The following is a 15,992-nucleotide window of genomic DNA, read 5'->3' as shown; positions in this document are numbered from 1 at the left end:
GATAGTTGACATTTGGTTTATTTTTTTATTTTTCGTGGGCAAATGCAAACACCAAATTTTGCTAATGTCAAATAAATATCATTTCGTAGGTAGCCATAAATATTATGTAAATGGCGAATAAATGTATTGATTTGTTTTCCTTACGTACAAAAGAAAAATCCATTATAAAACTGAATCCACAAACAAAAAAAAAAAAACATAAATTGTTTGCACTATTTAGAAATTTTAAAATATTTACATAGTACTTACTAATGATTATGTAGGTAATTGTGTGACCTTAAAATTAATAACATAAAGAGGTCGGGATGGAATTAGTTTTTACATCATTCTTATTTGCTTGAGTGATAAAATTTGTTAGAGATTTTATTTTTATAATTTTATTGACCCTAACGATTGATGTATTAAAAGTACAGGATGTACCTAATTTTGACAGATTTTAATCAATTCAATTCCAGAATCTCAGACTCAGTGTTTCTGTCTTCAACTATAGGAGCAGATACATACCTTCCTGAAGATGACCTACACCATTATGTACGTTTTTGTACATTTTGTAAATAAAACGTAAAGTAGGTATTGCCGATAAGGATGATTTGCTTCATCCATGTTTGTTTTTCCACGCCTCAATAGGTTAAATTCAAACTAAAACATTACTTTATTCAACTATACTTAATTTAATAGCATATAAAATCTTCAAAATAGACAAATAGAAAAAAAAAAACCGTCCGTAATTCTTTTAAAATCGTAACAATAATTTAAGACGTTTTCTTTTGTGTTTAAAATAATACTGATACCTTATCCTGGTCCTGTGAGAATAGCAAAAACACAGATGATATAAAACTATGCGAAAGTCAACTAATTTAGTTGGTCTACATCGGAGAAAGGTCAATTTATTCGTACTGCATAATGCATTAAATGCAACTGAACCGAGTTTAGAAGCGACGCTGTTAGCATGGGCTACTCAATGAAGTTCCTTATCTAATGTTAACCAAAGATATATTAATAGATATATATAAACCTCTTTTCAAGTTCATAAATTCAACACTATCTATGTGTTTCGTCTTAATTTTTTTATTAATTTATTACCTGTAAACCTATCTAATTATTGATTTCCTTCGTCAATTCTTGGGTCATGTCTGTATTATGTATTATCTGCAAACAGAACTCTTTATTAGATACTCATATTTTGCAAATAACATAAATATGCGTCCTTAAGATTCGTACTGTCCTCAAAAGGAGCACGGACTTAAGTCGCATTTATAAAGTAGGTATAAACCTCAAAAAGCAAAAAGGAGCTAAGACATATTCCTTACATCAGAGATAACATAATACTAACTAGTACTTACACCAGTGTCAATCGACGTAGGTACCTAACCCAAGAACTTTTTCCATTAACAACATTACAAATCTGGTCTGTATCTTATTCAAAAAGATAAAGCTGACTCGGTGTACGCACTTGGTAACCTATACCTACATCGCTTAAATAGAAAAGCAATCAGTAAACGGTGAATTATTAACTACTTAATATTATATAACCAATGAAATACTAAAAATAGCATGCGAAAAGTTTATTGTGATTTTAACATATATCCATGATATAGATTGTTTATAAAATGCAGTGTGTAGATACTGTGTATAATTATTTTCTTATAATTACTTTAGATTTGTGTTTGAATTTTTATCGTAAAGTGTTAATTAATATGAATAATACGAAAAACAGGAATGCATTATAATTATATATTTCCATAAATAGACACCAAAATTACATATATTAAACTTAGTGTTTACAAGCAGTGGTGGGCTCAAACCACTGATGTAACAACTAAAATAATGTATTTCAACTATTCTTAATAATTATGAATACCTACCTACTATTAAAATGCATATAATTGTATAATAGATACTTATTACAATTATAATAAATAAATAGTCTATGATATTAAAATCCACAATCTATTTCTATTACAAACATCTGCGAATATACCTAATATTCGAAATTAACTTTTTTTTTATTATTTTTACGTCATCAATAATAATTACTTAACAATTTATCGAATAATAAATAGACAATTAGTATGTTTAGATTGAGTACCATCTCTACTACTAAGCTTCTTAGATCGCATTACATAAGTAGACGAATTTGGAGCTACGGTTATATAGACAGAAATGCTAAACATTCAGTACATACGTGTTATCAATTAAACATCAAAACATGTAAATAGGTATCTAAATAGTAATTTAAACCTCGCATAGTGCACTATCTTGCTATAACGACACGTAATAAGGATAAAATTTTAAAAAGTATACAATAATTATCAATGTTATTATCAATATATCAAGCGCCTATGTTTCTAAGTTTAACAACATTTAGATTACTAGTTGATATGTAAATATATATTTTCTACTCAAATATAATTTGCACAAAGTCACTACAATATAGATTTTCTTATATTAACGTTGCAACTTTAAACTTTGTAATATTCAACTTCTTAATATATTTTTAAGCATATTTCAACGACAAATATATCTTTAAGTGCATAATAGTAAATAGATATTTTGACTAGATTTTTTTTTGTATTTTATTTTGTCATCCTTTGATGATTTGCAACACAATTTTTTGTGTTATTATATAAGTGATTACATCTATTTTCGATTAGTTTTAAGTAATTCTGATAGAGAATTATCTGCAATCAGTTATGATATAATTAATTCATTATTCATGTGTCATCATCATTTCTTGGCCATGTCGTCGTTTAAGATTCTTCCTTGGCTTTTATAAAGTATGTGAGGAGATCAATTGGCAGCGGGAATACAATTGTTGAATTCTTCTCAGCTGAGATTGTATTCAGAGTCTGAAAAAAAAAAAAATTGTTTGAAGTTAAAACCGTGCAAGTTAATAAATGGGTTCATTATTCACATATTCTCGAGACAGGACAGTAGGTAGGTAACTTGTAAAATGTATTAGGTTTCGTTGGTAAAAACATATAAATAACATAGTACTATACATAAGTATACACAAATATGCATAATCTACACTAATATTATAAAGAGGAAAACTTTGTTTGTTTGGTTGTCATGAATAGGCTCAAAAACTACTGGACCGATTTTAAAAAATCTTTCACCATTCGAAAGCTACGTTATCTACGAGTAACATAGACTATATATGTACCACGGGCGAAGCCGGGGCGAACAGCTAGTATTATATAAATACGATATTCTTCGCTTAGAGTAAAGCAACACTCCCTCTATTAGCGTCATCATTATCCCTTGAAGTACCTATTCTCGACTCCCACGATAACAACATGAACTAAAGGTCAAAAACAATTTGCTGGAAATAGTATAACATTGGTTTATTCAAGTGACATTTACTCACACGGGTGTTATACGAAATGGCGATTTATGATACCTGCATTTGACATACCTATGTAATGTATGTAAAATAATTTGCGTAGCAACCTCTTTTTGAAATAAATAACCACATTTCTCTTTTTATACAACTTCCCGATAAGGCCATTCATCAGGGCCTTACCGAAAGGGCTGTCGAGTAGATTGGTCAAAGATGATCCCATATTGCTTCCTCCACAGTCGTTATTGGGTACGTAGGGATATGTCCCCGTAAACTGGTTAAATTAGCTACCCTAGTCTCTTTATTTATGACCGCCATTTAATTAACTGTCTGAATGGTATCTAATTCTATCGTTTATTATAATAGTTATTTACATTAGCTGACATATTGACTGGCTCTGATGCTATAAATGTATATATATTCGTTTTCGATGGAATTATATATTATATTACACGAATTAGACACCAGTTGAACAATTTTTGCATCAAAACCCAAACAAACTGTGAGAAAATAACAATAAAAAGGAGACAAAAACTGTTTCCACATTTCGTCTTAAATATAGACAATTTATTCTGTAACGAACTTAATTATATACTACTAGTATAGTTAAATGTTATTTGTGGCTTTTGCCCTTGCAGTCAAAGGAAAAGATAGACAATTCCAGATTTAAACCCGTATACTTCTCGTTCCCGTGAAATAATCCGTGGGTCTCAAACTATCTCTGTACCAAATTTCACTTAATCCGGACCACTGGTTGCTTTAAAGCTTAGATTAGCTGAAGAGTTTGTTTGATGGCCTATCAAACAAATAAACTCTTCAGCTGCATATATTGATAGTAGTAATGAATGGATTTAAAAGTAATCATTCATTAAATGGTGCAGAGTATTAGAGCTAATGAATGGTGTACAATTTTAACAGCTTTTTAATGAAAGTATATTTGCAAATTGTTATTTCCTCTCGTTTCCTTTCATTATGAGACCACATTGTTATTAACACAATATCTTTAAGTAAATAATCAAGTTATAATTCGACAATCGCAATGAAACAGGCAGACAAAAAAAATAATATAACATCGTGTAGACAGTTGCTTGAAGTCACATGTTAGTAGGGTGACCCTGAAATAGTGAACAATTATGTCTCAGGTGTCCTAATTGGTAAACAGCTCCCGTGGCCTCTTCACTTAAGCGGTTCGACTGAATTCAGTGGAATTTTATTCGGTAGGAATTTAAAATAACCCACAGCTCGTTTTCCCGGGGACCATGGGTACCTGTGCAATATTTCCCCATACAAAAAAACAAGGTGTCCTGAGTAATATTCTTTACCTAGCGCCCCAAGCCACATCCACGCAATATAGTATAATTAATTAATGCATATACTTTTTATCCAATGTATTTTTGATGCCGTTGTTTGTTTTATTATGAATTAAGGTGTTTCTATGTGTGTTGAGTTACATATTTTCATTCTTTCTGTCTTTTAATATAATTGTAATCATCATGATGGTCATTGATGATACATGTAAGACCGGCTTGAAATAGCATACTGCTGTGTTTCGTTGGATGAGTGGGGGAGCCGGAGACCCATATCCTCTTCCGTACCCTTCCCAGGTTTTTCCTTTATTCCTCTTTTCAATCCTTTCCTAATCTCTTTCCAATTGGCAGTCAGTAATCCATTTGAAGAGGCGTAAAGTCTGCAATCGAACATACACCTCTCCAAACGTTCATGGGCGGTGGTAGCGCTTACTATCAGGCGACCCACCAGCTCCATTGCCGACTATGACATAAAAAAAAAACTAAACGCGAACAGGCTGCTTATAGATTTTGAGATATGACAAAATAAGGAAAAAGTCCGGAATGGCACATGTCTATCCCTAAAGATCAAATCCCCAAGTAGCGTTACATATTCACTAGTTAGGACAAAGTAAAGTTTTGCCTTATAGTCCCGTTTATGCTACGCCTATGTTACCTGCAAGTAACGCAGTTGAAGTGCAGCAGGACTGTCGCCAATGACCTCGGAGGCTTCGCGTAGCGCCCTTGATGCCTTCTGCTCACCCTCAGCTGCAATAACTTTGGCACGAGCCTCCCGAGCTGCCTCAGCCTCTGCAGCCATGGCACGTTGCAGTTGCACGGGCAGGCGAACGTCCTTGCTATAATTATTACTAACGTGTGATCAACGGACAGTAGAGATCTTAATAAAAGGAAAAAAAAGCACTGATTTCAACATAGATAAGAGTAAAAAGTAACATAACAGTGTAATTTTTATTTATTTCTACAAAATGAATCGTAATACAAAATATAAGATATGAATAAATAAATGTACTACGTAAACATATATTATATTCTGATTTATGTACTGAAATAAATGAAGTTTATTTGTAACTCATACGTATTAGATTTTATTTCAAATATAAAGATAGAACTGGTATAAAATTGTTGTCCAAAATGATAACATCTCAAGAAAACGTTGAGGGGCTGCTTCTGCTAGTGCCTCAAATAATTATTATTCTAAGATGTCTGTTTTAATGATGCTGGCACAAGCCGCTACACCTCAGTCTGCATTGTAATTAGAGTAGCCGCATTACGCATTCTGCATAAAAGCATTGATTAATCCTCGCAGGTAGGTGCATCCAATTTACTTTATATACCTCTACGAGATATCATTACGTTGTTTGTATACTCTGCGCACACAGAGGCAACAAGTAAACTTTCCTAAACACATTAAATAAGCCATCAAAAGTGTTAGGTTAAAATGATGCATCTACTAACAATTCTTGTATGACCTGTCAAACTATTACCTCACAAAAGATTTTACGAAAAAATTGTGAAACAATACCATATATCATAATATAGTGCAACACAGTTTTTCGATTTAGGTCAACTGAGCGTCCCGGGAAATGAATGATTTCCATTTGTTATGAAACTAGAATATAGGGTATTGTACTTTGACAGAGGACATTTTACGAAAGTAATATAATATTATAGTATACGTATTATAAAAATATAATGCATCTAATCTTATTTCTTTGCTATACATTAATTGTTACAAAGCAACTCTTGGAGCATGAAGCCACTCGGCCAGCTTTAGTCATTATATTTTGCTTCAAATATAAAAGTTTCGTTCTCTATGCGACCTGGTCAATAACCTCTGTTTTACGGGTAGAGAATTAGTTACAGTTTATTAGTAAAGAATCATACTATGCATTATTATAATATAATACTTGGAAGCCTATTGATATTTAATACTATTTATATTATGTCATTAAAATAAACAAAATGATCAGATAAGTATTAAAATCAAACAGATTACTTGGAAGCCCATCAACGACACTTGTCCTGTTTTGCTGGGCATTCATATTTAAACAAGCGAGATTGGAATGGGGTTTAAAGTGGAAGAACTTCTGAAGTAAGTCCATTCCACAATTTTATCGATTCGATACAACAAATCTTTTAACTAGTATTAAATACGAATCGTTTTGACAATATACATCGCCCAATAACTGAGCCCTGACCCTGAGGTCTAATTCTGTCAAATATACTAAAGTTATGACAAGGATACACTTTGAACATTAAGTTAGATAGCATTTGAATTGGCAGCTGCTTAACAAATTGAAGAGAAGTTGCTCACTAATTAATACGAACAAAACAATAGCGTACTACAATAAAAAATACAAAATATTTGAGTTCGAGTAAAATTACGTTACATTTTACATAATTTTCCCCAAATTCGACTGTTATGAAACTTCATTAATTGATGAGCGATATAATTATTGTTAAGAAAATAATATTAATAAATGTTTCCATCTAATATCAGTACTCAAAGACAGCGTAAGTTACAGAATAAGCTTTCATCAAACAGTGAACTAAAACTATTTTATTTCTGAATGTAAATTGAGTTGACCCAATATCTAAACAATAAGTTCGTTATGTTTTTACTTTATGAGTATTGATTTGCACGAAACATTGTATTACAAACTTTTATGTTTGTGTCAGGACGATTAATTGGACATTCAAATTAGTGAGTGCCTATAAATATGTGTATTTGTTAAATATTATCTATCAGCTTAGTTTTACGAACAATTAAACATTTATAAAACAAATTTACTTTGGAGTATTTCATATCAAATATGATGTATCTGCTTAGTAAAAAAATTGTTCGTTATTTTATATTTTATTATAAATAGGTACTTAATTAATATAATTTCATAACAATTCTCCGTTATCAAAGTTAACTTATTGACGTGTAACCAATAACTTTTAGTAACCTACAAAAAAACGAAATTACATAAAAGTATGTGACGTATTATGAAAATCCTTCTATGTTATTAGCCTAGTTTTCCGACAAATGACAATTATTGATTCGAAAATAACACGTTGTGAGGAAGCTTCTGTTCTAACGTTGAACGTGAATTTCTACAATACTTAATTGTTCTTTGTCTACTATTGATAACTCAAAGTGGTATTAAATATATTCTTTTGTTCAAATTTTGATATTCTTCATATAATGTCAATATCAAACAAACACATTTTTTAATCATATTGACGCAAAAATTCTAATAGCTTAATAAGATACATTTCAATATGACATGAAAAAATGTAAATATCTAAATGAAATCATTAAGACAGAGCTATCCATTGATATTTACATAAAAATTAAACATTTGATGTTAATATTCGTACAGTAGAAGTAGTTAGCATGTACGTACATTTCAACTCGCTCCACCTTGATACCCCAGGCCTCGGTCGCTTCATCCAAAGACAGCTGCATGTTGCCAGAAATGGTTTCTCGTTCGCTGAGAATCTCGTGCAAGGGGCGGGTTCCCATAGTATTGCGCAGAGTAGTTTGGGCCAAGAGTCGGGTGGAGTGGTGAGCGTTCTCCACATTAGCGATGGAAATAGTGGCGTTGTGTACACGGTAGTACACAACAGCGTCCACTGACACAGTCACGGAGTCCTTGGTTAGGACCTGTTGTGGTTGGTAGAGGACCTTATAATATAATGGTGTATTTTCTTTGTGACAATAGTAAATTAATTGATTAAATAAAAAAAAATAAGAATTACTTTTGATTTTACTATAAATGTTGTGGATAATTATGTATTTCAGAATTCGAAAATCTTCTATATGTAGTTGACAATACACATATAAACACGAAACAATAATAAATTATACTCATGTATTTGATCGGCGTCATCGTCACTGATTGAGGTCGTGATGTAACAATGATTAAGACAATACGATAATACACCCATAAATCCGGAAGGAGGAAAGAATGTTTATCGCTGTGTGCAATTGAGTTGAAACTGGAGATAAATTTGCTATTACGACACCGCGTAGTTATGATATTCCACCTAAATTGTTCTCCCTAGTATCTACTAATGAAACTATTCATCTGTATTTAGAACACATAATATGGTTTAAATGCGAATAGGCAAGCTAAATATCATAATAGTATTCGTATCGATGTTTAGCTGAAGCGAAAAATATTTTGTCTGTGAATAAATTTATGAACTAGGTTTTGCTGAAAGAGCAGTAAATTCGCTCGTTTTAAATGAATTTTTCCAGTTTATTTACTCATCGAGAGAGTATTGGTTGCTGGGCTAGAAAAAACCTTGTTAAAATTGATTTATATTGTATTTGCAGAGCGAAGAATTTTTAAAGTCCCAGCATAATAGGTATTTTTACATAAAAGTGAATATTCAGATGCATACGTTAGCAGCTGGCATATTCTATATAGAGCATAATATACTGAGGCCATTAGAGCCTGACAAGGAAATTGTGAAACGAATACAGAATTTTATAAACCTATCATTAATGTCAAACGGAACTGATGGTACCTGTGCATTGTGGTGTATTTATAGATTTTAATGGTATGTTTGAAGCTGAAATTTATAGTATTTGAAGTCGATTAAACATTTAAGAAGGCAACTGGTAATGGCAATTTAATTATAGGCTAGTTAGCTATATGAAAATGTATCTCTTTCATTTGTATTAATTTCAATCAATTGCAACGATTGCAATTTTACAATTGCGTAATTGCCTTATACTAAATTATATGGGTTATCATAAAAAAATATTTTAATCGTTATTGCTTGTTGAATTTTGATTATTTTTCATGGCTATATTAACGATTTGTGACATTATACGAGGACATAATATTATTAAAAATGAAAATGAGATTTAAATGTATGAGATAAAATGGATTAATGTTTAGATATGTAAGTTTTATACCTATTTATATTTTCAGAAATATATCCTAAAACATAGGATATATTTCATATAAAACTTACATTGTAGGTATATCCACAAATAAACCTACCTCCTGAGGTGGTACGTCATACGTCCTCGTGCGCAGGTCGACTCTTGCGTAAGAATCAATACATGGTAATATAAAGAATATTCCTGTTGGATAGAGATTATATATTGATTGGATAGTTAAATTAATGGTTAAATAAATATTTATAACACTAAACTAAACTACCTTCACATTGTCAAAGCTAGATCAAATTTTAATGGGGCCCACGGAAAGCACCAACTTTCAAATTAAAAAAAGAATCATTAAATTATCTTTTTCTAATAGGCCATGGTAATACGCAGTAAAGCTACTATAACGGAATATTACTTACCTGGGCCCTTAGCACCTCCAGTAAGCAGACGGCCTAAACGAAAAATTACAGCTCTTTCGTACTCTTGAACAACCTAAAAATTATCACAATTTCAGTTTTTGTTTCTTTCAACCGCTTTCAAAGGCTAAGAAGGCTTAAAAATCAAGCCAAAGGAAGTCTTTAGTTCAAAAAATATTATGAAATAATGCCTTTTTCCTCCCCCGCATAACTGTGTGAAGACTGATTTCAAATTGATTTTCACAGAGTTCATATTTACCGAGTTAATTGATTCGATTTATAATATTAAAATTTTCTGCAAATTTCTCTGATATATGGCGAGGATTTTTATAGAAATTGCATAAATTTATATGATCGGAAGTTATAGTTAAGTACGGCGCGAAAGTAGCTGGTTGGATGAAAATAATTTATCACGGAATGAAATTTTTTTCTGGTTTTAGAGCTCAACTGAAGGCGGGATGTACGTAGTGTAAATTTTAAGTCTCAATAAAATGATAAATTTGATTAACCATATATCATATCTTAATATGTATTTATATACCTTCATAGACATAATAAGAGGAGCGTTAGGTACTTCTGATCGGTTTCTTTTATCGTAGCGTTCTTTTGCTTGTGTCCATTGACGGTGTGACACGTATAGGACGCATTGAGGGTACATGGTTATTAGGAAAATATGGGAATTTTGATCTCATGGAAAATTGAACTTAATATACTATTAGCCAATTGGCAAATACCGCACAAACGAATAACCATGTCCAAAAATTATAACTAACCTTTTCTTGTTTAAGAAAATGAGGCGTTATTTTCATTTGAATACCGTATTATTGGTCAAATTACACTATATGAAATCCTCGTCATATCATTAAATTGCGACATCAATTGATAATATAAAATAAACCAACATCTTAAGACTTCAATGTTATTACTGAGAACTAATCTAACAGAGTTAAATATAGCTTTTGCTTTATCCGCGTTTGCTTTAACCTGATATTCACATAAAACAGCTGGATTTCTTGCACGTAGGTGTAAACCTAGAAATATGATATTTTCTAGTTTCATGTCGGTACTTCGCAAGTCTCAAGAGTACATAAGGTCAATAAATAATAATAAAGCCTCGAGCAAGTTGTTACAGAATTCTATTTAAGATGTAATCATTTTTGGTGTAAGATTATGTCGTATCTGAAAGACTTTATTTTTGTCTTATCAAAAACCGATAGAAAAAGTGTCTTTGATGGGTTTTCAGCTTGTTATCGGGCTTCTTTTTGCGAGAAAATATTTTGTGCCTCTTGGTAATTAATTACAAAAAATAAAAGAACTCGCATTTATAAAATTATTATGGTAAACATAAATATCGCGCAATAATTACATTGAAAGCGTAATTATGTATTTCCCGCAAAAGCAACTTGGCTCTTCAATTTTGTTGCATTAAGAGGTAAGATCGAAGCTTGTGTCAAAGGCATTGCGAGGAAACCTCCAACCTAGTTAGAATATAATTGTGATAACGTCTCGTTGCATAAAGCAACTAAGTGTCACCGCTGTATGATTTGCTGTTAAATAATATTGTATAACGTAATATCGCTCTTCATTTTAGAATGAGGAATAAGTATGGAAATAGGAACAGGTGTTCATGTTCACAATGCTTTGCCGCTTTCGAATGCAGGGATTGTACAAATCCCATTGAGTGAATTTTTCAATGTATATAGAAATTTTGCATTGAAAGAATGAAATATGGATGTAAACGGAATCCCTTTGCGATCTCCCACTCAATACAGTTGCATGCGACGGTAAACGTGAAAGGTTTTAAAGCTCTTAAAAATGTTTCATCCTTTAAATCCGATTGAAGGATTGAAATGATAAAATATATGCGGGGACACGAACATGAAATGTTATTCATAACACATAAACTGTCGAACAGTTTTCTGTGAAGAATGCTCTTATTTATGAAGTTCATGGAATAATGCTGATGTAAATAATGATATATCGAAATACAGGTGGAATAGCAAATATTGATTAGCTATATATTACTGTTGTGTACAACTCTTTTATTTTATAATCATAAAGACGTTATATTACATACGTCTAAGTACTTTCATAATAATTCACATTATATATGTTACAGACTAAACTCATTGTAACTTAAAGCCACTCTTGACAACAAAAATTCGCGTAAAGTGATTCGGACCGATACGTACCCTAAGGTAAAAACGCTTTTGACTGAGTTTTGTAGTCAAAAGGTCTTATTAGCTAAGGAAGATGGTTGTATGTTTAAGATATGAGTAAAAAATTTATAAATTATTATAGATCTTTTAATGAAAGGGTTATAGATGTATCGTCGATCTTTGAGGTCAATCGATGCACTTTTTGTAATTTTAAAATGTCCATATACCATTTTTCACCAAAAATTTGTAGCTAATTGTAAGTATTTAAAATACGCTTACTAAGTGATATTTTTTTTGTCTTATTCTTACAAAATTCGCCAAGCGTATGACGTTATAAAATGCCAATCAAAATTGCTAATGTGGTTTCAGACGAGCGCCTATTCTTATACACTTTTATATCTTAATCATGATGTTAGATTTTAGATAAAGCATCTTCTACTTAATGCTAGTAGAAAAGGAAGCAAGCAATTTAGATTTTGCTATAATTTAACTTGCAATTTATTTGCATCTAAAATACTGTACCTTATTAATACAATACATGTTTTTTTATATATTTTCAGTATTGTAATGGGCAATTAGGAAAATATTTGTAAGTTTGTAAATTTTAATGTCTCGTGGTAAAAGTATACCTACACTACGTATAAATATACAAACATTCAAATAAATAAAATCGCTAGAGGATCTTTTAAAAATTTTTAACGTCTAAACAATCAAGTTATTTTATTTAATATGACTAGCTAAGAGCAATATTGGAATTTCAACATTAACTGTTATAATTTTAATACACAATCTATTAATCGAGTACTTTTATCAGATTGTTACCGTCAAGAAGAGTAAATGCCTAGTCAGTAAATTTGTCTCACCTTAGATTTTTCGCTTCTCTTTAAAAGATCGTTAAAAAGGAATTATCAAGTGAATTTTAATTAATTTCAGTAGTAAAGAATGTGATAATTGTTTCATATAGAATGTTAAATAATCAAAATTAACTTGCCCACCGATTAACAACAAAATACAAGTGTATCTTTTTCTGTAATTGAATTTTTGCTTTCATAGGTCATATAATAATGTATTAAGATTATTATTATTAGGTATAATATAAATGCATTTTTCCAGTTCGTGGGTAGCCTGAGACTTACGTTAATGCGAAGGGCGCCGGTTTGATTCTCGCGGATTATTATTATTTTTTATTCATTCAAATTTTTATAAATTGTCCCAATGTTATTAAGACAAAAATAAAAAACCCGATTGTTTGCGGCTATTGTAAAGTATACAAAGATTTTGTTACATAAAACAATTTTACTCATTTAATTTTTAGTTTTATAGCATTGAAATGCTTGATAAATGAGAAATTTTGAAAGAACAGAATTTTTTTTCTATTCTTTCAAAATTTCTCACCTTTACTCTTATTTACATCAATTTTGTCTATATTATGTTCAAATCTTGTAAACCATTATTACAAATATGTTATAATGAATTAAGGTGATATTCCAGAGTATCGATATTATAAGACGATAAAGCGACCGCAATAAATATAAAATTTGGCACATATTATGACTCTATTGGCTTTTAAAACCTCGACGCTACCAAAATATTATCCAACTCCGTAGGGATTCATGCTTCGAGGACATCAGGAAATAGTAAACTGAGCGCAAGTGCAATAAAGAATCGTGGAAACTAAAACCGAGCAATATTCTGCAATGCCTATACCGTTGAAAAAATCACAACAAAAACCTTTGTTCTTATATCTATTAAAATTCGCAAATGCAAACACAATAATATTAGAAAATAAATAATAATAAATAAGCACAATTTGCAATTGGATAACAGAGAGAAGAAGGAAAAGGAAAGAAAGAAATATTTATTCAACACAAATAAAAATGCATTTATTATGACGCAAAGCTAATAATATTTTATAAATACCTTGAAACAAATAAAAAGTGAGAAAGGCATCGTCACAATGACTAGAATCCATGATAGGACCACCAGGATCTTTCCGCAAGTTTTCGATTCGGCATCGTGGTCGTCATTAGCTGAAACATTATAAAAGTTTAGAAAAGTTCTATAAACACGCAACGTTCGCAATAAAATAATATTAGAATGATATACAAGACGCTATCGTTGGATAGAGGTTCTGGCGGCTGGTCATTTCCAATATCGTCGTCATTCGATAAAATATAATAAATAGTTATAACAATAAACGTAACACTCCGAAGGCTATTTATCGACGACTGGCACGCGTATAGTACAAGTGTGTTCCGATAAAAAATTCATGTGAGAATCGACTGCTCGAGGAAATACTGTTTGTAATAGAATATTTCGAAGTGACACTAAATGGTAGCAAGTATACTTACTTGACGTTTCAGTCACCACCATAGTGGTTGAGTCGGAATAGCGCGCCAGATTGCAGGGCTACTGTACGTCCATTCGCGCCAAGAGTTTGGACATCACTGCCAGGAGGCTGCGACGTCATAGACTAAATAAACCCTCCGTTATCAGAGGACGTATGGGTGGTTTATGCAAAATCAGCTTTACTGCCTACTCAGAAAAGCTCGCTCAAAGGGAGACTCTCTTTCCATAATGAATTTTAAATAATAAGACAAAAACGTGCATTTTCGAACACAGAGTCGTCTAGATTATTATCAAAGGAAATGTCACTTAGAGCTTAATGTTCTGTTTTCAACTAGCTTGGCTTGACACAATTGTTAATTAATCGATATTTTTTATATCAATCAATTATCAAATACGATACTGTGTATACATTGAAAAACTTAACTGTAACTGGCACTTAGAGAAAAAGTGGATTGTTACTCAAATAAAAGATTTAATTATTTATGACAATGAGAGGTTAAATTGCGTACTTATTCTTTGAGGGAAGATTTGTAGCGCTTCTCACCAAGCCAACGCTGAGTTTGGGCAAGTGATAATATCTTTCCTACGCTCGAACAAAGGATCAAGTAAACTGTTGTGGGACAAGGGAAAATTTTTTCTTGGAGCATAAGTACTACGTGTACCATTAGTGGTCAATATTCATTTTTATTTGTTGTAAAATTAATTGTCTATTAGGTATATCGATACTTAGTTGTGTTTTATATTTCGTTCTAAAATTTTCCACAATAGGTACTTGACAGAATATGGTTATACTAATCTATCATGTTAAGACATATAATATTAGGTAAATTTTAAGACCTTACCGTACTTTGTGTATAGAGACAAAAGCTCGCGCCAAATTGGCATTTAACTGACGCTGTTTAAAGTCTTTTTTTGTTTCAAATGCGAATATGGATATAATAAATCTTTCAGTTTTACTCCTTTTATTTCGGGTGTCGTTTGCAGAGGCCGTATGTGTGCTACTCGTAATATCTCGAAAGAAAAAAATGTATCTTCCAAATCTTTGACCACACATTAACTTGTGGTTTTATATATCTTATATACTTGAGTGATCACTTTTTTATATTCGCTTTAACTTTATTATATTTCATTCGGTGTAATTGGGTTACTCGATTCCACTGTTTAAATATATATTCGCATTGTGTTCGCAGTTAACTTCGTCGTTTATGAACCGATTTTGATGATTCGTTTTTTGTGGGAAAAGAGATAGTCCAATGGTGGTACGGTAAGCCAAAATGTATATAATAAAAGCATATTGATAACTTTTAAACATATGTTACTTTCAAATATAACAAAACAATGTATTAAGCAGTCAATCGAAAAAAAAAATAAGATTACATTTATTTTCTATCTAAACGCGGTTTACTTTATTCGTTAAAATGATCCATGATACAAAACCGTTCGAGGTAACAAATACAAAAAAACATACAGTCAAATAGATAACCTCCTCCTTTTTGAAGTCGGTTGAAAACAGAAACATAATTAATT

At 31.3% G+C, this 15,992-nt stretch overlaps 1 protein-coding gene across 2 annotated transcripts; it reads right to left on the bottom strand.

Annotated features, from left to right (window-relative positions):
• Nucleotides 1-1,771: 1,771 nt before the first annotated feature.
• Nucleotides 1,772-14,559, bottom strand: LOC119835785 (band 7 protein AAEL010189). 2 transcript variants are annotated; one of them, XM_038360778.1, is made up of 7 exons: nt 14,468-14,559; nt 14,037-14,146; nt 9,961-10,033; nt 9,654-9,736; nt 8,043-8,302; nt 5,306-5,486; nt 1,772-2,849 (listed from the first exon to the last, which is right to left on the bottom strand). In XM_038360778.1, the coding sequence occupies exons 1-7, from the start codon at nt 14,487-14,489 to the stop codon at nt 2,751-2,753; spliced, it is 828 nt and encodes a 275-aa protein (XP_038216706.1). In that variant the 5' UTR covers nt 14,490-14,559; the 3' UTR covers nt 1,772-2,750. The 2 variants fall into 2 exon arrangements, with proteins under 2 accessions (XP_038216706.1, XP_038216705.1); XM_038360777.1 differs by lacking the exon at nt 14,468-14,559 and adding an exon at nt 14,223-14,365.
• Nucleotides 14,560-15,992: the final 1,433 nt, after the last annotated feature.

The sequence above is a fragment of the Zerene cesonia genome, chromosome Z (assembly GCF_012273895.1).
Source record: "Zerene cesonia ecotype Mississippi chromosome Z, Zerene_cesonia_1.1, whole genome shotgun sequence".
NCBI lineage: Eukaryota > Metazoa > Arthropoda > Insecta > Lepidoptera > Pieridae > Zerene > Zerene cesonia.
The sequence above is the reverse complement of the archived record's forward strand: the minus strand, read 5'-3'. Positions and strand labels throughout refer to the sequence as shown.